Below are 25,505 nucleotides of genomic sequence, written 5' to 3'. Positions count from 1 at the left end.
CCCTGGGATAACATTTAAAATCTTTCGTGTGGCTTACAGGGCCTCCATGGCATAGCCCCTAAATCTCTAGCCTCAGCCTGGCAACCCCCCTTCTTGGCCTTATACTCACTGAAAGGAAGAGTAACACTACAGTTAAGATTTGAGTTCTGAAATCACACCGCATGGATTGGAATTCTGGCTTTACCTATTTACGATGAGTCTTGGGCAAGTTATATAACTTTTCTGTGACTTAGTAACTGGTATCTACTGCACAGTATTGTTGTAAGGATTAAAGGAGAGAACAGTATAAAGAAGAGACTTTATAAAACAATGCTGGATATAGAAAGCACTAAATAAATATTAATTATTATTATAGTTGCTATCATACTCCAACTATACTGGCATTCCTACAATACCTAGAAATTTCTCACACTTCAGGGCCTTTACATAAGCTTTCTTCAGTTTATGATTCTGGCAAGACCCTGTTAATCACTTACTACCCTTTTGCAATATACATCAGATTTGTAATTACTTGTTTCCCAGTCTCTCTCTCCACGGTAGTAGAGACCATGTCTAACTTATTCACTGCTGAAACCACAATGCCTAACATAGTGCTTTGGTATCTAACAGCCATTCAATATTTATTGAACAAATAAATGAGTCAATTACAGAAAAAGTTCATATATACCTACTAGCAATTAAGAAGAAGTGAAATCTCTTTAACATCTCAATATGTAGGTATTTAACTTTTAAAAGGACCCTCAATGCCCTCACTTTCTTGACCTTGTCTTGTACCAGGGCAGCTGCTAGGCCATATGGCACCTCCAAACAGGAGAAAAGCAATCCCTCTCGGCATGGAAGTAGCCCCAGAGTACAGAACAATGCTTCTGTGTGAATTAGAAAAGACTTCCTATCTTCTAGAAAGAGTTCTGTGAAAATTTAAGTTGCTTCTAAATTTCTTCCATAAATAGTGCTGATTTTTATCAATAATCCATAATTATCTGGTAACGTTAAATACACAGAAATGAAACTGCAGAGTCAAAGGACTATCTTTAAGCCTTTCATATGTGCACGGAAAATTATACAATTTTATATTCCCACCAGCAGCTTCTGAGTGCTTATTTCTTCACCCTCATCAACATTGCATGGTCTCACTCTATTTGGTAATGGAATGGCATCTCATTGATTTCATTTCCAGTTCTTAAATTACACAAAACAAATTGTTTTTTCATGTTCTTCTTCAGTCTATAAAAACAAATTGGGTACCTGTATTTTTCTTATTGTTTTGTAAACACTCTTAAGGTGTTAAAGACATGAATTCTTTGTTAGTCATACAATCTGTCAACTGTTCTTTCCATCCATCCCAATTTTTCCTCTCTTTTTATTTTGCTTATGATATGTTTTGATATACAGAAGTTTCAGGTTTAGCTGCATAAATATTCTGTTTTTAATTCATGATATGGGTATTATATTCAAAAGGCCTTCTTTGTCCTAAGGTTTGTCACTTGTGTTTTCGTATTTTATTTATATTCACATTCATGATTTTGTATTACATTTTAATCCTTAGCCCATGTGGAACTTTTTTGATTTGAGGTTGAAACTTCACTTTGCTCTCCTCTTCAATTCACATCTAGTTTTAAAAGAGCAGTGTTGCATACTAGTACTCAGATTAAGCCTACTCACTCTAGCTACCATCCTACAATTCTGTTGAAATTGTAGAAAGAGACACAGTATAGAGAATACTAAGCTAATATTTTGTAAAAGAGCAGAGAAACCTCTTTTGTTTTTTTTCCCATATAGTGATGTTCCCCTTTGTTTTGATTTCGCTCCCACAAAAGCGCCTTGGTTTAATGTTTTTGACAGTGAATTTTTACCTAGTGGGACATAACCAAAATTATGAAAAATTCAGCATAAAATTTTTTGATTATTTTTACTCCAGATATGTTACCTTCACTGAGGCTCACCTACTTCTACAACGTCACCAGAATAAGTCACTAATATTGTTAATATATATAACATAGGTGATAGGCCTAAAGAATTCTTGCCTCTTGATTGGCTGTATTCAACTTATCTTCCAGTACTTTCTTCAGGTTTTCTAGCTCTTGTTGAAGATGATTTTTATCTTCTTCCAGGTTTAGTTTCTCCTTTTTATGTTGTTCCTCCAATTCCTTACAAAAAGAAAATTTTAAAAATTAACAATATTGCAAATACTATATACTTTGAAGAATCCAAGGAAAAGACTATTCTGTTTTTGTATTTTGATACTTTGCTCTACAAATTGGCCTTATTCTTGATTAATAATAATCAGAGTTAACAGTGACTCTAATGATGTCTACCAGGGAAGCTCATGAGAGACTCAGTGCCCAGCTTTTTTACTGGGCCATGGTCACATAGCTACCTCCCTCCCATGACATACCAAATTCCAGACTCCCAGCAGGTGTTTGCATAAACCACATCATTTGCATACACAGTTTAGGCACAATGAGCCATTCTTATAAGGGAATGGTGGGAATCCTCCCAAAATCCAAGTTCCCAGATACCAGCCAAGGGCCAGCTTGCCATTCTAAGGACAGTAGTCTCAAGCCAGCTGTGTTAACTCTTTTCTGCATCATGGGTTGTCTTATATTCATTCTCAGATGGGGTGGGTGAACTAGAGGTATGATGCACAATGTAATTCTGTATTTTTTTTTTTTAAAGACAGGGTCTTGCTTTGTTACCTGGGCTACAAGGCAGTGGCATCATCACAGCTCACTGCAACCTCAAAATCCTGGGCTTAAGCGATCCTCCTGCCTCAGCTTCCTAAGTAGCTGGGACTACAGGCATGTACCACCATGCCCAGCTAATTTTTCTACATTTTGTAGAGGGTCTCGCTATGTTGCTCAGGTTGGTATCAAACTCTTGACCTCAAGTGATCCTCCCATCACGGCCTCCAAAGTGCTGTAATTCTTTTTGATAAGTAAATAATAAGGCACAGAGAAGTCATCTTTACCTAAATGTTCCACAAGAGATAATTTGACATTGGAGAAAGACTATCCTGGAGAAGACTGGTTTTAACTTAGGCTCAGATGTGCACTACATAGGCAAGAAAGAGAGGATTGAGGCCAGGCGCTGTGGCTCACGCCTATAATCTTAGCACCGAGGAAGGCCGAGGCAGGAGGATCCCTTGAGCTCAGAATTCGAGACCAGCCTGGGCAAGAGCAAGACCCTGTCTCTACTTAAAATAGAAAAATTAGCCAGGCATGGTGGTACATGCCTGCAGTCCCAGCTACTCGGGAGGCTGATGCAGGAGGATCGCTTGAGCCCAGGAGTTTGAGGTTGCTGTGAGCTAGGCAGATGCCACGGCACTCTACTCAGGTTAACAAAGTGAGACTTGTCTTAAAAAAAAAAAAAGAGAGAGAGAGGATTGAAGCAGCAAGTGATACACAAGTTATCGTGGTAAAAGAGAAAGGTATGAATAAGGTTGCGATAGAGGTTTTGATTATGTTCACATACAGGAAATTTCATGCCTTCTGTCTTACAGCAACCATGTTTTAAACAAAGATTTTAAGAAACGTAAATGGCTTAAGGCAGATTAGGTGGCTAGAAAATTAAAATTTAATTTGGTAAAGGGATGATGAGGAGTAAAGTAATGAGGTAAAAAACAATATTGATAAAAGATGTCTTGATTCTAGTACTTGGAACTTAATATAGAGGAATAAAGAAAGGGTAAAGGCAGGATACATGAAATTTATTCCAATATGAAGGCTAAAATGAAAAAGAGATGTAGAAATGAAAAATAATAACAAAAGATAGCTTGCAAAGAGATTACAGAAGCAGCAGCTACCACTAAATACTTTACTATAAAACCTTGAACACTTGATACATGTACCACATAATTAAAGCTGTACAAACTGGTCCTGAATAGCGAGCAGGCACACAAAAAACTACAGTCAGAATCTTGAGAAATAACGTGTCATTAATTTTTGTATCTGGCTACATAAACATAACAGTAAGTTTAGAAAGAAATAACATTCTAACAGAAAATTTTATTTGAATTTTTAATTAAGTTTAGGTCTTAAATATTTTTTCCAACTAGTCATGTCATAATGGAAGGGACACTGAGGTGGCTCTTAATTCATATCCTATCCTACTTACTTGGTTTGTGGCTCTGAGTAAATAATTTAGGTTTATTAAACCTACTTTACCATCTATATGATAAAGATGATTCCAATCTCCAAGTCGTAAGTATTAAGGAACATATAGGAAAGTTCCTTGTAAACTATAAGATGCTAGTAGTAAAACATGTAACAACCACCATTAATAAATGCCTACATGACAGTATTTAAATGCCTGGGGTTTGACAGATCTGAGACCTGAGTCCAAGGCCTGCCTGACTTGCTAGTCGCATGTGCTGAGCAAATCCCCTCTTCAGTAAAATGGGCATAGCAACCAAACCAATAGCAGGGTCATAGGCTTAAATAAAAAAAAAAAATGTAAACCATTACTGTAGTGTCTGGCACATAGTTAAGAATCACTAATAACTAAGATTTATCACCATATGCTAGAATATATCTGGGGTACTCAACACTTTATCTCACTTAATCCTTGCAATAACATTTTAAGATAAGTCGAATTTTCTGTCAGGTGAGGAGCCTGAGGCATAGCTTTGGGGGCCCAAGGTAATGCAGAGCGGTAAGCAAAGAGCTCAGGGGAAGGCCAAGGTCTGTCAGATACTTTGCTTTTTCTACTATGCAATTCTGTCTGTCATGTATTACTATTAGCAAGAAGACTACTTAATTGGGAAAGAAAAAAACAAAACATAAATCATTTTCCTAGAGAAGGAAGCCATAGCTACAAGAAAATATGTCCTTCAACTAGCTGAGGTTTCCGGAGGAGTATATCTATTCGGTTGTCTCATGAAGAGACAGCACAACATCAAAAAGAGTGGTTTTTTTTCTGAATGACATTTTTGTCAGAAAAAAGAAAAAACGCAGCATTTCTATGATGTCTTATACAAAGTAGCAATGCCTCATGTCAATTCAATAAACTACATCCTGTATCAAGAATTTTCATGCATTAATATGTTACTCTGAACCATGATTCAAAGAATAATTACAAGACAGCATCCAATGAAACTAAGCAAATCATTACTTTCCAATATAGGTCTTGCTGGACCATTACAGAAATCCCGTCAATTTACAAGGCGATGATGAACTGAAGTTTTGCTTACCATTTGCAGCTTTTTCTTATCCCTAATTGCATTACTGTGGACAGCCTCAATTGCCATATGGTGCTTCCAAGCTAATTCTTCCAAAGTCTTAGAATGTGCCTCGTTTAATTGAGTCACCTCCTCTTCCAATCTATTTTGCAGGTTTTTTAGCTCCATTTCATAATATTCTTGCTGAGTTCTCTTTGTTTCACTTACTTTCTAAAATTAAAACAGATAAAAGTCAATAATTGGCACCTGCTTTTTTCATTGCTGCCAGGGCAATTTGAATACCCCATAAATATGTCAGTTTGAATGAACTGAGTGCTATGGGATCTAGACTATGAAACATGAGAACAGATCATTGGTGTTCTCAGAAAGGGACAGGGTGGCACAGAGAAAATGAAAAAATTTTAAAGCAAGAGATAAAACAGACTATTATTGGGTTAGAATCAATGTGAGTTAGCACATCTATAAGCTTAAGAGAGAAAGGCTTCCTGTATGTCAAAGTAGTACACAAAATGGCTTATTAATTAACCCACTCACATGATATTATTCAATACAGTTTTGAGTGCCAATTACACACCTTTTAAGCATTCATAGTCTAGTGATAAAGTCAAAAGACAGTGGCAATATAGTTTTACAAGTTCTAGAGAGATATCAGGGAAGGCTTTTCAGAAGAGAAGATACCTGAGCTAGTAACATATTCTTTTATTTAATTTTCACAACAAACCCATAAGGAAAGTAAAGATGAGAAAATGTCAAGCCCAGGTCTGATGTCAAAAGCCTGCATTCATAACCATTTCTACTGCCTTCCAACATTCTGAAAGATGAGAAGTAGCTAATCGGGTGGCAAAGTTTAGGGAGACAGAAAGTCCAGGCAGCTGTGCAGTCTGGTAGAACATGGCATGTAAGGCTGGGAGTGGTGAGAGATGGGGCTCAGAAGTAGGAGCCAAATAATGAGAAGGGGTCTTTATGCTAAGAACTTTGGGTTTCATTCTGAAGGGACTGAGCAATCACTGAATTTTAAGTGATACATTTTTAAAAACATCTTGGCAGCAGGGCAGTGAGCTGACCGTAAGCAGTGAGAGCTGTCAGGAGGCTGTGACTGTAATCCAGGCAATGACAGGTGCCTAAACCTGGGATCTGTGAGTGGGTAAGAAAGAAAAGGGGAGGATAGAATAAAAACATAGGAAGGGAGTAGAACCAACAGGATTTGGTAACCGATAAGGGGATGGAAAAAATAAGAACGACTTGTTGAAAATCAAGAATGACTCCCGGGGTTCTGATTTAGCAACTAGATGGACTGTGTGTGGTGCTATCGGTTGAAATAAGGAGAAAAAGAAATATAGTACTTTTGAGGGGAGAAAGTGCTGGGTATGCTGGCTTGATATGTCTGTTTTTCACCCATGTGAAAGACGTAAATGGAGGTATCTACTGGAAAGTTAGATATATAGGACTCAAGTTCAGGAAAAATATCTGGTCTGGACCTACAGACTTAGAAGTGATCAGTGAACATGAATGCATGAGTGTGCAGAATGAGACAAAAAGCCTGGGAACATCAATGATAAGGGAACAGATAGAGGAGGGAATTTCACAAAGAAGACTGCAAGGCCAAGGAGGTGGGAGAAAAACGTGAGAGAATATGAAATGCCAAGAGAAGAGAGACACTGTAGATCAGTGGGTAGGAAGTAATGACAGTATGATAAGATCCACCAAGCCCAGCAATGAGGATGTCAGTGGGGGATGGGGCAAAGGCAGATGCCGTGGAATGGTGTTAAGAGCAGATTGCATCCAGTTAAGGAGAGAATGGGAGTGAGCCAGGAGCAAGAAGAATAGACATCATTCAATACACTTAGCAGTTGAAGGAAGGAGAAAGGAAAGGATGTCCAAAATCCCCACTTGGTGTTGTGAGTATCTGAAAAATTGGAATAAATATTCAGCAATTACTCTACAAATGATGTCTTAACTTGTTAAACTAGAAATTCAGTCTGTTGGTATATGAATTTTCAGAGCATGATGCTTGTCATCCTTTTCAGTTTTAGAGAAATTTCCTAGGTGTTTATGCAATAATATATTCCATTAACAGAAAAATAAACATGACTATAAATGCACTACACTGAAATAAGATTTTACTCAGTTTCTGGCTCAAAATATTATAGATTGTTACCCACATATTCTGAACATACACACAATGTAGGATAGTCTTGCTATACACCTTTTTCCTCAAAAACAACTACTAGCCTAAGAAATGCATTGTTCCTGTGGAGTAGGAATAAACATGTCGAACACTTCAAATCTAAAAAAAGAGGAAAACTGAACTTTTCTTCCTTTCCTCTTTTTGGGAATGGGGTACTCTGTTACTTTTCACCTTCTCCAGTTCCAGAATGTGCTGCTTCTGCTCTTCATCCAGACTTTGAGTTCTGCTTTGCAAAAAAGCTCTTTCTTCTTCAAGTTGAGATAACCTCTCATTTGCTCTCGATTTTTCTGATTCTAAGTCTTTAATTGTAACCTCCTGGGTCATCTGAGTTGCTTGAAGCATTCCAATGTGACCTACCCCCAAAAAACAAAATCCCTTCAATTAAAAACTCTGTTGCACCGTGATATAAAACAGTTTATATTTAATGACACAACTGTACTTTATACCTAAGTAGAATAAAGGGTCTGCGTGTGCAAATTTTTCTTTGGTTTCCTCATTGTACAAAATGGAAATATTTACCATGGGAATACTTCTCACCCAACTAGAATAATTTAAATTAGAAAGTCATTTTCACATGACTGATGTTGCTCCTGTACCTAGTACTGTTCCACTTTTTTTTTTTTAAAGCCTGCAAGCTATACAGGTTGATACCAGAGCAACTCCTCAGAGTTCATGTAAGTCTCCTGGGAGTAAAACGAAGTAAGAGAGGATGCAATGCCTAATGCTATGGAGCCAAAATAAGTAATTTGTTATTTTCTAATCCCTTTTTTTTCAAATTCTAATATAAAGAGGAAGAAATCTGTATTCAGGGAATAAAGGTGGCAGAAGGTAGTTTGGTGGGAACTGACCCTTGCTTTAGATAAGAAGCGAGATAAAGAGCTAAAGTGGAGTAAAAGACAGATAAGGACAGCAAGGGTATGAAAGAATAAAATAAATGACAGCAAAAAAAGGGGGGAATAAGGAGAGAGAGAGAGGAAAATAAAAAGGGTCTCACAGAAAAACATGGTTTAGGACACTGGTTCTCAAAGAAGCATCCGGCTCCAGCACTACCTGGGAACTCTAGTTAGAAATGCAGCCACCCCAGGCCTACTGAGTCAGCAGCTCCGGGGGTGGGGCCGGGCAGCCCTAGATTCACAAACCCTCCAGGTAATTCTGATGTGTGCTAAGGTTATTTAAAATGGCTACTTTAGGGGGAGGGAAATCTGGAATTCACTGATAAGCCCATCAAAATCATGAGGTCCTCAAAGAACTAGCTCAAACAGCTTCGTCGGCCACACTAAACACTCAGACAAAATATAACTTCAGAACTGGCATGGGTCACCTGTCTCTTCAAGTATGGGCTATGAAACGAGCACATTGGCCACTTCAGAAATGGGCAACTCATTTTTAGTATGTAAAGCAAGCATTAATAACAAGCCCGATGAAATGAGGTGCTGCAATTTACATACAGTTAAACTACTTTAAATACCTTAAAATATATGTTTTTAAAGGACAAAGCCTCTTAGAAAGAGTGCTTCATTTTTTCTAGTGACTGATTTACTGATGGTTTTATCTGCTATTTTTTAAATAAAAAATGTATTCCTACAAATAAGTTATTATTTGCTTATCTTATGAATAATTAGTAAGACATTAGAGTCCCTGAACATATTTAGAGTCTAAATAATTTTAAAATGTTAGAAGACTAGCACTCTGGGAGGCCGAGGCAGGAGGACTGCTTGAGCTCAGGAGTTCGAGACCAGCATGAGCAAGAGTGAGACACCATCTCTACGAAAAATAGAAAAATTAGCCAAAATTAGCCTTGGTGCATGCCTTTAGTCTCAGCTACTTAGGAGGTTGAGGCAAGAGGATCGCTTCAGCCCAGGAGTTTTGAGGTTACAGTGAGCTATGATGACGCCCCTGCACTCTACCCGGGGCAACAGAGGGAGACTCTGTCTCAATAAACAAAATAAAATAAAATAATTTTAAAAATAAATAAATAAATAAAATATTAGGAGAAAAGATGAATTTTGTCTTGAGTTAACATGTAATTGTTGGTTTTAGCTGAGCATTACATCAAAACTGTGGTCAGACATACTAGCTTTGAGGACAAGATCTGAAGCTTGCTGTTGTAAACGTTCTCTGGCAGCTGCTAGCTCACTTTCCACTTCTTTGTGCTTGCTTAATAAGGCCATTTCTCCCTCCTTGGCTTCATCAAGCTGTTTTTGAAGAACCTAAGAAAGATTAAATAGCCATTATTAAAATGCAAGAATGATACTAAGATAAACAATTTATTTAAATTATAAGCATCAGCTTTCTCTCATTTGGAAGTCATACCTTACCTTGAAGGTAACCTTGGTGAAAAAAAAGTAAAATTAAAAAAGAAAAAAAAACAAGTCTTACTTAACTATACTCAGTTTTTAAATCTGTAAGTAGAGGTGAAATTTATAACTTGGTATTTTTACCAGTCATATGACCCAATCCGGAAAGGCTATATTTTACCCTTTCTAAACCATACTAAGGCACAGATATTAAAAAACATAGCTATGAAATTTTCTATGCCAACAAAGCAAAACTTATAGAGAATTTTTGGCTCCCTCCCACCAGGCTTGTGCCATACCTCTACTAAATTCAGGTTTATAAAGGAATCAATTTTTTGATCAATGTCTAAATATCAACTAATGGGCAAACCCCATTATTAATGAAGGGAAAAGAAAAAACACAAACTCTAAGCCCAATATTTTAACTCTCCCCAAACCATTTCTGGAAAATATTAACACGTTAAATAAATAAAATACTTTTGTAAATAATCAGTAACTTTTAAGTTTATCTTTTTGGGCCCTTAATATCTGAAATTCTGAAATAATAGTTATAGGGCAATAAAAATTATCCCTTCATTAATTTTTCTCACAAAGGAAAGCAGGAAAAGGTAAAATGTAAAAAAAAAAAGAAGTTTAAATGCTGTGAATGAAAAAAAGCTGATCCTATGCCAGCCAGACTGCTCTCCAGTCTACAAAATTAATATATCTAAAACAGAAAACTGGGAAAAGAAATCCATGTGTTGTCTGTAATATTCTTTACATACCTGAACATTGCTCTCTGCTGTAGCAAGTGCCATCTCAAGCTTTTGGCATTTGTCGAGAAGACTTCCAGCTTCATCCTGTACCATCTGTAACTCCGTCTTTAATTTTCCTATGGTTTTTCTTAAAATTGCTTCTTGTCCTTGAAATTCTTTTCTAAGATCAGCTTCCTTTTCTTTGCTGGCCTGTAGGCTTTCCGCTGTAAAAAGCTGTGACCTTTTCAAAGTATCAAGCTCACGTTCATAAAAGGACTGAGCTTTATTCAACTTGCCTTCATAATCCTCAATTAGTTTTTTCTGTTCAAGCCTAAGCTCTTCAAGTGTTTTGTTTAAGGTCTCCACCTCCAGTCTGTGCAGTTCCTCTGCCTTCTCCTGCCCTTTATTGACTGAGGAGTTGTGATCCTGCTGTGACTTCAATAGCTCTTGGATCTCCTGTCTGTGAGCAGTTTGCAAATCTTCAAATGCCAATCTTTTGTCTTTCTCAAACTGTACTTGGAGTTGTCCAAAGCTCCGTAATCTTTCTTCGAATTTCCTTCTAATCTCTTCAACCTCTCTAGACATGGTCACTATGCGTTGGACGTGCTGGGCTTCTGCACAGAGTTGCATGTCCTCAACTCTGTGCTTATAAGCTTCAAATTCTGTCAAAGCCTGCTGCTTCATTTTTATGTGATCTTCTAATGATGCTTCTAAAACTTGAATCTTTCTCTTAAGGTCTAACTCCTCTGTCACTTTGCTTTTATATTGCAATATTTTTTCTCTTGTTTCTGCAAGAATTTGTTGGATTTCTTCTTCATGAGCATCTTTGAGGGCTTGAATTGCAGATTCATGCTCATCATTTTTAGTGTTCAAAGCATATATTACCTGTGTGGTTTTGAAGGGAGAGGAACTGAGTAAATCGCATTCTTTTCTAATTTGTAGTTAATTCTTTCACTTGGATTGGTATTTTTCTATGCACACAATATTGGCTATGGTAAATGTTAATTACTGAAGTTTCATGCAATTGTTCTTGTACTCAGATTTCCTTAGCAAATTTCTACCTTAGCATAAGCTTAAGATTTGTATTTGAAGACTTTTTAGTTATGATTTTAAAGCATTCAAAATTAAGACAGTTTTACTATTAATGCAAATGAAACAGTGAGGAGGAAAGGGACAAAGGAAGCCACCTGGCCTAAGAGAAAGGAGTTTTCCTACTGGGGACTGTGCAGGGGATCAGAAGAAAAAGCCTCATAGTAAGTCTCTGCCCTACATTGGTGTCCTAGAGATAAGAGGCTTCGCATGACTGGACGCTCTAGGCCCTAATCTTCCCAAAAGCCTCTTTTATCTGTTTAATGGCTTGCTTAAATATTTTAACTTTTGAAATTTCCTTTTCCAATTTCCCTATGGTTTGCTTTTAAAGCTGATCCTTTTCTCTCCCAAGTTTCTGATGGTGTCTTTACAAAATCCCATTAGTAGTTTTCATATATCCAATGCTGTAGTTTTACTCACTGCCTAATTTTCCCTCTGCCTCCAGGCAAGCCCGATTGCTTGAGCCAGAGTGTTTTTTCTTTTTTAAACCATCCATGGAATGAGAGCCAGAGTGTTTTGAGTACAGTCCTTTATTTTCATTTTAGTTCTCAGGTTTTAATGGTTCCACTGAGATTTCTCAACCTTAATTCCAAATGACAATGTATTCCCTGTAGAGTAACACTCTCCTTTCCTCCGTTCCTTGGATGTCCTCCACATTACCACTGTGGTCAAATAGTGCAATATTCATGACTGTTATTTAAGGTTTAGAGATGTGCCCACTTTCCTTCTCTTGAAGTAAAAAGAAGTAAACACTATACAATCCAAGAATCCCGAAGCTAAAAATCAGTGTCCTGGAGATTTGCTTATTTTAATGTGATCTTATCTGGCTGTAGAAATGAATTCTAGCACTAGACATCAGAAACTGCAATTAAGATGCAAAAGTATTGCCATTTTTATAGAGAACTTATTCTCTACATGAACTTATTCATTCAGCTTGAGGCAACTGAGGCAGACTGGCTGGCTCTCCAAACATCCCTGGTAACCCCAGATCCCACTTGCTAAATATAGGCTGTCACCCTTTTGGACTACAGCTGCACTTGCAAAAGGAACAATACATATCAAAGCCTACACCACTGCAGGGGGGTTACTTAGTCCACACAGGGCTTTGTCTTCCAGACCCAGTGCTCTGTCCACAACTCGCTTGGTCTGTCATAACTATTATGAGATGTAATCATACCAATGGTAAAAAGATTGAGAGGTGGCAGGAACCCATCTGTCTTGCCACAGCAACCCCTTTTTCTGCAAGGTTCATAGGCAAATATGTACACAGAAGTGTTTATTCATAGTCTTTAATTCCAAACCCTAATTCCGAATCCCAAATTATGTCCATAATGAGTTAATACAATTCCTGTGGAGGACTCCTTTCATTTATGCATTTAAGCTTTAAAGTAGCCCATGATTCAACAAAGTTGGGTGTCTTTCCATCTCCTGGGGTCATACCTACCTACCAAGTAAATGGCCAGAAGACACTGAAAAGGTCTGTATATATTAAGAAATATACATTTGGACTCTGCCCCCACTTCCTGACATAGAGCTCCTAAGAGCTTTGTAATTTCCTGAGCAATAGGATCATCAGACACAGGGCTCCTACCTACCTCGGAATTTCCTGGGTGATAGGAGTGTATTTTGTTCTAATGAAGTAACTTCTGGTGGGCTCCTGGATGGCCTCGGGATGGGGGCTGGTTGCCAGAGGAAATAACCATGTGACAAGAGGGTTGAACTTCCAGTCCCACCCCTCAGCCTCCAGGGAGGAGAAGACTGAAGGCTGATCACCAATGGCCAATGATTTAATCAAGCATGCCTACATACCGAAGCCTCCAGAAAAACCCAGAAGGACAGTGTTTGGAGAGCTTCCAGATTTCTGAACAAGTGGAGGTGCTGGGAGGGTCCTGTACCCCTTTCTACAACCTTGCCCTCTGCAACTTTTCCATCTAGCTGTTCATCTGTAGCCTTTGTAATACCCTTTATAATAAGTGGGCAAATTTAAGTGTTTCCCTGAGTTCTGTGAGCCATCCTAGCAAATTAATTGACCCCAAGGAGTGGGGAGTGGGAACCCGCGATATATATAGATTGGTAAGAAGAACAGGTCAGAACTTGGGGTTTATGACTGGCATCTGAAGTGGGGGCAGTCTTGGGGGACAGGGCCCTTAACCTGTGGGATCTGATGCTATCTCCAGGTAGATAGTGTCACAACTGAATTGAATTACAGGACACTCAGTTGGTGTCCACTGGGGAACTGGTTGTTGGTGGGGGGAAAACTCGCACACATTTTTGCGACCAGAGGTAAAATGTTCTGTATTGTATTGAGTGTGAGAGTAGGAAAAACACTTTTGTTTTTTCCTATCTCAACTAGGGCACTAAGGAACAACAAGCCAGAGAGAAGCCCACCTGCCAGAGTTCCTAGAGCAAAGCTGGTGTGGGGAGCTCCCCAAGGTAGGTCAGCACCCATGCCCACTTTATCTATTAACCACATGGAAGAAAACAGAATTCAAAGAGATAAAATCCCAAGGGAGAACCAAGCCACACCTTTAGCACTTTGTTCCAGGATATGATCTTGAAAAGAACCAGTCCATGGTGGGATTCCATATTTTGGAGATGACTTGGGGTAGGGAGGAAATATGTGAGATTCACATCTTGTCAAAAATTTACTGAAATACTCTTCTCATTTTCTAATATTTAATTTTCCTTCAGTCTTTGAAGAGTCAGCTCAAGTCCTGCCTCCTGTAGTAAGTCTTCCAAGATCACCCAAATCCATGGGAGTCTTTTTTTTTTATACCCAGCTCCTCCATTTCCTTACCATTACTCACTCCTAATATTAAATTTTTGATTAATTAAACTTGGGGGACCTTGACAACAAGGCTGGAAAGATGTATGAGGATGTTAGAGAGCCTGGAAAAGAAGCTGAAGATATAAAAGCACCCTGGCACTCAGGTGAAATTAAAGAGAGTAGAGGTAGGAATGAAAGCATTAAGTTAGAATGGGATTAAAGCAAACAAAACATCGGACATAATAAAAAATATTACGGTGAGGAGCTTTATTTCACTTTATATTCTAATCCAGGGGTCAGCAAACTACAACCTGTGGGACAAATATGGCTGCTGCTTTGTCTTTGTAAATAAAGTATTACTGGAACACAGCTATGTCCCTTGGTTTTGTATTGCCTATAGCTTGAAGTAGCAGAACTGACCCAATCTGGATTTTTGAACCTAAGTAAAATCAATTTCTCCAACTTCTAAGTTTCTCAAATATTAAACAGAGATCCTACTTATTCTACCCTAGGGATATTGTTATTATAAGAACAATCTATCACTGAAATTTTAAAAATTGATGTTATATAACTATATTTTAAAAAATATAAAACACTAAAACATAGCAAAGCTTCCTTATTAGTTATATCATTTACTTATGGAGAGAATGAGACTAATTTTAAAGGGAACTTCAGTAATTGATCATAATCATCCATAAAATTGGCTATTATTTTCCAAATAAGAAAAGGAAACTCTCTAAAGCCTATTTTCATAAAGTATTTTAAAAGACATAAAGAGACATTTGCAGGTTTTCTGGAACTATGAACATTCATGGAATGGAATAGTACATAAATCATTTCAGCAATTTCATGCAATTTCATAGTTTCATTTTATGCCAATAATGCATAATTTAACTATGTATTTCATGATGAATAAGCAATAGTTATTTTTACTTTTTCTGTGAAGATTTTCAGACAATCTTTTCTACAGGTAAAATGAGAACAATTCTAGATCCTAGTTTTTAAAATGATGCTTAGGTAAAAATAAGCAGTTTCTGAAATAGTTCTCATTGTTGGCTGCTATGGACTGAATTGTGTCTATAAAATTCTTATGTTGAAGCCCTATCACCCATTTATGATAGTATTCGGAGATGGGGCCTTTGAAAGGTAATTAGGTTTAGATGGAATCATCATAGTGGGGCCGGCCCTCATGATGGGATTAGTGCTATTTTATAAGGAGATACCACAGAATTTGTTTCCCCTCTCTTCACCCTGTGAGGACACATTACGAAGGTGGCCACTTGCAAGCCAGGAAGAGAGCCCTCTCTGGGGAAACGAATTGTCTGGCACCTTGATCTTGGACTTCCCAGCTTCCGGACTATAAGAAACAAATTTTTGTTGTTTAATCCACCTAGTCAAAGGTATTTTGTTATGGCAACCCAAGTTGACTAATAATACATTGGAAATATATAAATGTTCCCACTAAAATCTAACTCATTCATTATAAAGTACATTAGTAATAAATTGCACTCACTGAAGTAATGTGTTACACTAGCTTATTAATATATTTTAACTGGATCTTAATTCTTGTATATTATACCAACAGGCTTAACACTGCTATGGCAAGGGAATCATTGAATAAATGATGATATCTTCATACAACGTAATACCATGAAACCATCAAAAAGCGCATTTAAAAGAATACTTCATAATGTAAAAAAAAGTACATAAAATAAAGCAAGCATATTTCATAACACAAAAAAGTATACAATATAAAGCAAGTATACGATAAGGTCCAATTTTACAGGAAGAAAAGGTGTGCATATACATATTTAAAGGTGTGTAAAGAAATAAACCAAATAAGGAGATTATGTATTTCTAAGCCTTATGTATTCTAAGCCTTTCTAAGCCTTCTATAATGAATATGTTATTAATAATAGTAACACAAAATCAGAAGTTTAATCAGAAAATATTAAACCTTTTTAACAGATTAACTTTAACAGTGATAAAAGAATGAATTAATATTCAAAATGCCTTAGCTTTAGAAAAATGTAACGAAAATGGAAGCAGAAAATTTAAGGAACATTTCATTAATTATCAACAGAGCAAGTTTCCTTAAAAATTACCCGTTGAAATTAAATGGATATATAAAAATTATACTTAAACTTTTTAAAAGAATATTGAACATCAATAATTATATTTATTAAAAAGAATTTACATATTTTAAGGGAAATATAAAAAATACAAATACCTAGATAAAATTTGATAGCTTATTAGCAAATCTTTAATGGTCAATCATGACTTCATTCATTCTGCCCTTCTACTGCCTGCTTGTGCCAAGAACTATAATTGGCACATGAAATACAACAGTGAATTAGATGCACGTACACAATGTCTATTACTCTTAACGGAGCTTAGTGGAGACTGGCCTTAAAGAAATATTTACTTGATGAGTCAAAGTAAAATTTTAATAAGTCTTGCAAAGGAGGAGAAATATAAAATGAGTCTTTGCAGGGAGTGGGAGATGTATGAGTATTCCCTTAATTCTGAGCAAAATTTCTTTTGCTTTATTGCAACCAGGATCTCTTAAACTAGTCAAAACATTAAGGGGAAGGCTAGAGAGAGAGAATTCTAGCTGAAGAACAGTAAGAGCAAAGGCACAAAGATGGGGAAGCACAGGACTCTGTGAGGGGAGTGACAGGCCCAGGGCTAGAAATATGTCCAGGGTCCACACTGCGGTGACATTAGTAGCTGCCAGGCTGGACAAGGTCCAGAAGGGAGGAACACTGAGAAAGAGTGAAACAGCTGGAGGACATGTTCTTGGGCAGAGTCCAGGGGTGGAGAGGAGGATGAGGACCCACAGATAGGCATGTGCTGAGATGAGGAAGAGTAGAATGGAGGCAAGGCATCAGGGGCAAGGTGCAAGGGATGGTCTGTGGACAGTGTCAGAGGCTGCACAAAAATCAAGAAAAACGAGGGATCTAAGCCACTGCATTCAGAATCTAAACCTTAGAAGTAATCTTTGGGAGAGAACATTCACCACAGTGATGAGAGCAGAAGCCAGAGGAAAAGGGGAGAAAGCAAATGGGTAGATGGTTAATGTGTGGAGGCAGTCAGATGGTAGAGAAAACTCTAAGAAATGATTGGTAAAAGGAGGGGTACAACTAGAGAACTAAGATGATGGCTTTTCCTTTTTTTTTTTTCTTTTTGAGACAGGGTCTCACTCTGTCACCTGGGCTGGAGTGCAGTGGCGTCATCATCATAGCTCACTGCAACCTCAAACTCTTGGGTTCAAGTGATCCCAAAGTGCCAGGATTATAAGCATGAGCTACCACATCTGGCCAAAGGATCGATTCTTCTAGCTGAGCCAGTCACCGAAAGGTTACTTGGGCCATTAGACATCAGAGTTAAAGAATACTGAAAAGAACCTCTCAAACTTCTCAAAAATATTGAGTTACTTACATTTGCCACATAGGCTATTCTAGAGCATTGACACAGACCAAAGCTCTGAACCTGTTTATATTCAACAATATCCCAGACCAGCCTCATAAGTAAAATTTTCACAAATTGTCAAAGATAATTTCACAAATTCCTAAATATTACTGATGAGCTCTAAGTATCTTAGGCAATCTTATGTTTCTGTAAAATCGTTCACCATTTGGAGCCCGAGTATTAGCACCACATCCTTACCATATAAGGGCATGTTAATAAAATGTGCTGAAAGGTGTTTTCAATTTGGAGGTGATGAAATTGCACAAATCCTTCCATATTTTCTTATCTATTCTACCGGTGATCGATAACGACATGAATTGGGATTACCTAGAAAACAAGATTAATCATTGCAATGTAAGAAAAAAAACTAAAGGGCTTATAGAACTGAATTCAAGAAATAGTCCCAAGTAGCTCATGCTAGAAAAATGAGGTGGATGAAAGAAAAAAATCTTAAAACGAGGCAGTCATATATGAACATGCATCTTGAAAAGAAAAAGCAAGAAGCAAACCCTACAGAAATCATTTAGTGTAAAATGAATGTTAGAAAGAACAAATCCCAAAGTCTTTCAGCATAAAGCATGTGCACATACGTGCACACATATGCACAAATTTTCTTTTTTCCGAACCATTTGAAAATAAGTTACAGCTATCCAGACTCATCATTAAATATTTATACATTGTTTCCTAACATCAAAGGCAATTGTATTATCACACCCAAGAAATTTAACCTAATATTTTCTAATACACAGCCCATATTCAAGTTCACCAAATTATTCCAATAGAGAAATTTATAGCAGCTTTTCTTTGTCAATGCAGATCCAATCAAGGATCCTACACTGTATTGAGTCATCATATCACTTCAGTGTTTTTAATCTGGGGAAAAGAAGAAATCAACCCAACAAACTAAGCCTTCTTTTATTTTTTCATATTTTGTGATACTGACATTTTTGAAGAGACCAGACTGGGTGTCTTGTAGAATGCACAGACTTTGACAATCTTTGCTTTACAGTTTTATAGCAGAGTTTCTCTTTGTAGAAATCTTGTGTTTTCCCAATCCATCCTATCTACTAGTGCTTAGAGGACCTAATATCACATTATGAGGGCACATTTTATTAGTCTGCTTTTCCTATATTACCCTTCCCCCCACCCTCTTCTAAACTAGTGTCCTTCTTTTGTAACGACCTACTTAGTTTAAAGCCATTAAAAAGTAAGAAGAAAAATAGACGATGAATTTAATTTTCTTTATAAAAGGTTTAGTCCCTAAGACAAACCGTTTTACCTTTGTATGGCAAGCCCTTTATGGGGGCTTGCCTGAGTAATAACAGCCATCTCTGTGGATGACCTGTCCTTTCTTTTCCTGAGTAGGGTTTGTAAGCCATAGGTCACACTCAAACTGTTCACAACTATGGAGGGAATTTTTTTTAAGAGGCTGTGAGTGGTAAAGAAACAAAGCAAATGGCAGACTAGACATTTAAAGAAGATTCTAACAGTCTTTTGCAATAAGATGTAAGATGTAAAGCTTTTTAACCTATAGTTTCAAAAAATATTCAGTCAAATATTCATTTTCCATTAATGGATATAGAACAGGATCTACCAGGGAGGTGCACTGAAGATGTGGAGTTCAAGGTGAGTAGAAATGGGAACAGATGCTTCCCACACAGAGAAGCCCTGGGAATGAATTACTTCCATTTTTTTTCTTGGTCCCATTTCTTTTGTTTGAATTAAAAAGGAAAAAAATTTTTAAAGGCTGTTCTTCATATATTATATAATCAAATTAATTCCAGCAATAGACTTGTGTCCAAATAAAACATTTACAAGGCAGTTAACAAAAAGAGCTCATTTGAATTTATTCAAGCCAAGGGTACTATAAAACCCAAATGTTAAAAGAACTTTAAAATCCAATCGCTTTGGGAAATAATTACCTTTAAAGATATGCTTGTTATGTGTTTCTATAATTATTGTTGGAAAAATCTTTTGGAAAATATTTATAAAGTACAATAATGCTGGAATTGTTTTCCCGTATGGCAATGTAGAATACATCTGTTTCCTCAAAAGATTTAACTTGAATTCTGAAACAGGCAATAGAAGTCTTACTATACAGCTATGGTTCAGGACCCATGCAATGGGATCTGTGCCACCAAACTTCAGCAAAAAAATCAAATCATTAGCAAACTTTTCATGAATACCTACTATGTGCTCAATTACTTTTTTACATGCATTCTGGCAAAGAATGAGTGTTCTTAATCTTACTGAAATAGGACTGCTCAAAATAAACATACATGAAATAATGGCAGACAATTTTAAATAATATATATTTAATGTCAAGCTGTAGACAGAGTACAGAATACTGTACACAGCAAAAGAAGTTTTCAATAGAAAGAACTAGATGAGACTTATAGTAACTAGAAAGGCTTGAAAGGCCAAAGGCAGTTGTAGAGAACTGTGAGGAAAGCAACTTGAGTTAAGGCACAAGATAGGAATGATTTTGGTGGTTGGTATGGTCTGATAATCCTCAACACAGAGAGGGTGAGTGCCAGGGAAAGCCAGTTAAAGTTAAAAAGTTATTGCAATTTAATTGGCAAAATAGGTCTCTCTAGAAATTTTAAGAGATTTACAATTCATATATATTTTTCTGTTTGTATGTCCACAATGGTGCTGGACTATAATTCTAAGACGTATTTTTTCCACATTTAAATATTTCTTAAATTAGGGTGCATTATACAATTAATTGCATATCATAGTTTAATTGATAGCATTTTTTTCCTTAGAGGTACATAAAATAATGATGCATCTTAAAAATCAACCGTTGTTATGAATCAAGAGTGCGATGAAGCCATTAAGAAGAATGGATGAATAAAATGTTTTATGTTGAAAGTAGAACATAACTTGTTCTCAACTCTACAGATATATTGCCTGAACTACTCACTCACAAGTAACAGAAGAGGGCTGCTGGTCTCCTGCAGGGAAAGGGCAGGAACATCTCTAAATTGAGTCCTGACAGAAAGTTGAGATTTTAAGTTAGAGAGACCAGATGAAACATTGTAAAGGCAAAAGCAGGGTTAGGAAAAAAAAAAAAAAAGGAAAAATCAGAAGTCAGGAGTCAGGACCCAGGAGAGAACTGGAAAGTAAGAAAGCAAGCTGTAACAAGCCACGCAGGGTCTCTGACCAATCGCTGCCTTCAGTGTTAATTCACCAGTGGGCACATGAGCATGTCAAGACTGCTTAAAAGCATATAACTAAAGAAGACACAAAGGGAAGAGTGGTCAGATTTTTCAGGTTCCAAAGGTAATCAATATGCTTCCCATCCACATTCTCCTAATCTTCTCCAAATGTAGCACTGGTGACTTTCCCCTTTTGGAAATCCACAGTCCTCCCTCTGATCCAAAAATACATCCTCTGCTTCTTTTATTTCCTCTTCTTTCTCCTTAACCTGCAACTTTGGGCATTCTACTGAAACTTCTTCCTTAGAAAGTTTATCTGTCCTACTCCCTTTAGGCAGATGACTCTCAAATCTATAATCCTGAGCCTTTCACATAATGTTTATGCACTGAATGTAAGAGTTCACATGAATATATGCGACTGAATTCATCATTTCTCCTTATGCAAACAAGCAATCTCAATTTTTTTTCTTTTTGTCTTTTCTATTGTCATATTATTCTCCCAATTTTCTGACCTTGAAATCCATTATTAATTTTCAGTGACCAACATGTACTAACTCATCTTCTAACTCTCTCTAGCCATCCATTCCCTATCATCATGTTGGTCCAGGTCCTTTGTAACCAAGGCTACAGTTACTACAAAGGCCCTTGCTGTTTCTCCTCGCCTCAGGTATCTCTGCTGCCATCCCTCCTGCCTACCATTAAACTAACCATCCTAAAACATAGTATTTGTTACATAATATTTGCCAAAGTAAAGGACTGTTACCCAAATGCAAAGCTTAAAACTCAAAGATAAGAAAATGAATAATCTGATTAAAAACTGGGCAAAAGATCTCAATAGATACCTCACCAAAGACACACACATGGCAAATAAGTACATGAAGACGTGCTTAACATCATTAAGGATTTGCGAATTAAAACAAGATACCACTACACATATAGTAGAATGGCCAAAATCTACAACACTGACAACACCAAACGCTGATGAGAATGTGGAGAAATGAGAACTCTCAGTCATTGCTGATGAGAATATTACAGACAGTTTTGGAAAACAGTTTCACAGTTTCTTACAAAAGTAAACACATTCTTATAATACAATCCATCAATTGCACTCCTTGGTATTTACTCAAATGAGTTAAAAACTTATGTCCACACAAAAACGCGTGCAAGGATGTTTATAGCAGCTTTATTCAAAATTGCTAAAATGTGGAAGCAACCAAGACGTCCTTCGGTAGATGAATGGATTCAGACACGGGAATATTATTTAGTGCTAAAAAGAAATGAGCTAGTAAGCCATGAGAAAACATGGAGGAACCTTAAATGCATATTACTAAGTGAAAGAAGCCAATGTGAAAAGGCTACATACTATAGAATTTCAACAATAAGATTCTGGAAAAGGCAAAACTATGGAGATAGTAAAAAGATCAGTGGTTGCCAAGGGTTGGGGAGAGGGAGGGAGGAATAGGCAGTACACAGAGGACTTTCAGGGTGGTGAAACTATTCTATGATATTATAATGGTAGACACATGTCATTATACATTTGTCAAAACCCACAAAATGTACAATACCAAGAGTGTAACCCTAATGTAAACCATTATCACTTCAGGTGATAATGATATGTCAATGTAGGTTCACGGATTCTAACAAGATTTTAATAAATGTACCGTTGTCCTATAGGATATTGACAGTGGGGGATGCTGTGGGTATTGGACCTCCTCCAATACAGGGGATGAGAACTCCGTATTTTCTGCTTAATTTTGCTGTGAACCTAAAATTGCTCTAAAAAAATTTAGACTATTAAAAAAAAAATCTGTATTCTTAACAATTGAGTCCTCAGTTCCCCTCCCCTGCCCAGATTCCGAAGGCCAGGAGTCAGGCTTTATAGGTCCCTGGCAGGAGATTAAAGAATTCTCTGGAGAAAATGAACCATCCAAAGAAAATGCCTATACATACCGACATTTAGATGTGTTCAATTAAGAACAAAACAAATCTGATGGGCTTCCATGTTCCACCATCAATACAGATGAAAGGACCAGTGCTCTACCTAACAACAACTACCAAATAACTCACAAAATCTCCAATTTTCTTGAACCTACCAGAGAGCTGAAATCACAATGCAACCTACTGGCTTTCAATCTAAGAAAAGCCCCCAAGGACAGACAGAACACAGCAGCACTGGCTCACCGGTGGCAGAGCACAGAAGGAAAATGGGAATGTCATACAGTGGGTAAGAATTCGGCATGGGCAAATGTGAGAATATAAAAGCCCAGGAAGCCACAGGCACAATCGAGTGTGCCTACTCACAGTCTCTCTTCTATGACCTCAATGGGTGATCATGAGAAAAACTGCTGACTGGGCAGGAGACGAGAGAAAGCCTACTCAGCAAGACAGGACTGCCACTGCAGGGAAAGCACAAAAACTCCACCCAGATCCTTCTCATCCACAACACAAAAGCCCCAACCTACTAGGGTGAAGACAATAAACCCTCTTTCTCCACCCCCAGGGCACATGTCATATCCTACAGAGGCTGGGGGAAAAGAAACCATCTGGGCAAGGGACAGGAAACCACTGAATGTAAACAGAAATAGAACATACCAAAACATGTAGCATGCAGCTCAAACAGGGATTGGCAATTAGGTTTGCAGCCCATTTACGTAAATAAAGGAACACAGCCATGCCTATTCATGTACATATTATCTATGGCTGCTTTCCCACTCTACTGGTACATCTGAGTAGATGCTGTAAACTACATTGAAAATAAGGTCTCAAATCAATAACCTAAATGCATACTTTAAAGAACCAGAAAAAGAAGAGTGAACTAAACTCAAAGCTAGCAGAGGAAGAAAATAATACAGAAGCACATGCATGGAGAGAAAGGCCATTAGAGGACACAGCAAGAAAGCCACCAAATGCAAGCCAAGGAGAGAGGCCTTAAGAGAAACCAACCCTGCCAACAGGGCACCTCAATCTCAGACTTCCAGGCTCCTCAGAACAGTCAATGTTCCGGGAGGGGATGCTCTATCAGCCCGGGTCTTGAAAGAAAAAAGATAAGGGGCAGAGCTGTCAGTGACCCAAAATAGACATCTTAGACATCTGAGAGAAATAAACCTTTTTTGCTATAAGCAAAAAAAAAAAAAAAAAGATTAGAGATAGATAAATGGAGAACAGAAAAAAGTAGAGAGAACCAACCGTCAACCAATATTTTTACTCATGCCTTAGACGGTTCTATGTCCAAAAAAAACAAAAAACAAGGATAATAATGTTCCAAAGATCCCATGCTATCAAACAGAATGGAGTATAAAGTGTCCTCAGCCAGGAAGAGGGAAGATGAAGCCAGAATAATATCCCAGCAGCTGACTGGTACCTTCTTTTCAGGAGGCCCTTGGCAGAGTGCTGATTGTTCTGCATCTATGACTTCCCTGCCTCTGACTTCAAGAGGCAGTACATCAAAAGCAAGAATTTCCTGGGTCACATAGCGAGTGAGTGAAGCCAATATGTCTGAGATTTCTCTAATATTTGGGAGAGGCCGTATCAGACCCTGTCTTGCTGGTACATACCCCAACACTGTGCCTCTGAATGGGCAGGAAAGCAAAACAGACCTTAAGAAGAGCTGTACATGGTATATCACAGAAGCCACAAGACTTTAGAATCTACTGTTAAGAATACCCTGCTGTTGGTTTGAGAGATGGAGTAAGAATGGAACCATTATAATGTGTTATCTAGTCTGATCACAGGGCTCAAACATAGGCTTCTGAATAAGAACTTCGATGTTAGTAAAATTTAATGACGTAACTCAGGTAGGATTGGAAGATTACTTTATGTAACAGATACTAAGCACTGTAGACTCTGGTTGCATGTGGTAAGATACCCTCTTTGAAAGGCTGGAGTCTTCAATGCCATCTGAGGCCTAGATTTCCAAACAGCAGTATCTGTGCATTAGACTCAGATCCCGGGCTGAGATGCAGATTCCCTGAGTATCTCCTGCATATAAGTCAAGGACTGAAAATAATTTCAATTACCTATTTTGGATACAGACACCTATAGTCTAATTTTTTCATTTCTTCCTTTCATACCTAAATGTGTGTGAAAGAATGAAAATATACAAATGTGTCACCTAAGAGTTCTTCTAAGTCCTTTTCTCCTCATCCCTCTCTCCATCCCTATGAAGCCATTATTGGGTCCTATCAGTTCTACTTCCAAAATGCATCATGAATCTTTGCACTTACCTCTGTTTCTACTGCAACCACCCTAGTGCAAGCTACCACCAACTCTGGCTCTAGGACCAGGACCACTGTAGTGCTCTCCTAACTGATCTTCCTGCTGTCCCTCATGCTGGACAGCAATACATTCCTTAATCAGCAAAGTGGTTGTCTCAAAACATAAATCATAACATAACCCTTTCTTACAACCTACTAATAGTTTCCCATGACACGTGTACAGAAAAAAAAAAAAAAAATCCTTTTTGTGGCCTTCAAAGTTATACCTGATCTGGTCCCTATTCCTGACCTAAGCCGGAACCCACTTTCACCAAATGACTCAACAAATCACCACCAGAGACAGGACAGGAAGCAGCACTAGCTGGAAGGATCAGTACCACACAGGCTTTAGAGGTAGTAGAGGCTTTG

At 37.6% G+C, this 25,505-nt stretch overlaps 1 protein-coding gene across 1 annotated transcript in view; it reads right to left on the bottom strand.

Annotated features, from left to right (window-relative positions):
- The window catches only part of FAM184A (family with sequence similarity 184, member A), a 126,202-nt gene that overhangs the window by 75,372 nt on the left and 25,325 nt on the right, over nucleotides 1-25,505 (bottom strand). The window contains exons 2-6 of the mRNA XM_012650543.1: nucleotides 10,426-11,280; nucleotides 9,439-9,574; nucleotides 7,536-7,717; nucleotides 5,189-5,386; nucleotides 2,025-2,147 (exon numbers count right to left, since the gene is read on the bottom strand). Of these exons, the coding sequence (XP_012505997.1) occupies nucleotides 2,025-2,147; nucleotides 5,189-5,386; nucleotides 7,536-7,717; nucleotides 9,439-9,574; nucleotides 10,426-11,280 (1,494 nt within the window). The remainder of the gene's footprint in view (nucleotides 1-2,024; nucleotides 2,148-5,188; nucleotides 5,387-7,535; nucleotides 7,718-9,438; nucleotides 9,575-10,425; nucleotides 11,281-25,505) is intronic.

Source organism: Propithecus coquereli, unplaced genomic scaffold (assembly GCF_000956105.1).
Source record: "Propithecus coquereli isolate 6110/MARCELLA unplaced genomic scaffold, Pcoq_1.0 Scaffold331, whole genome shotgun sequence".
NCBI lineage: Eukaryota > Metazoa > Chordata > Mammalia > Primates > Indriidae > Propithecus > Propithecus coquereli.
This window is presented reverse-complemented; position numbering and strand designations above follow the sequence as displayed.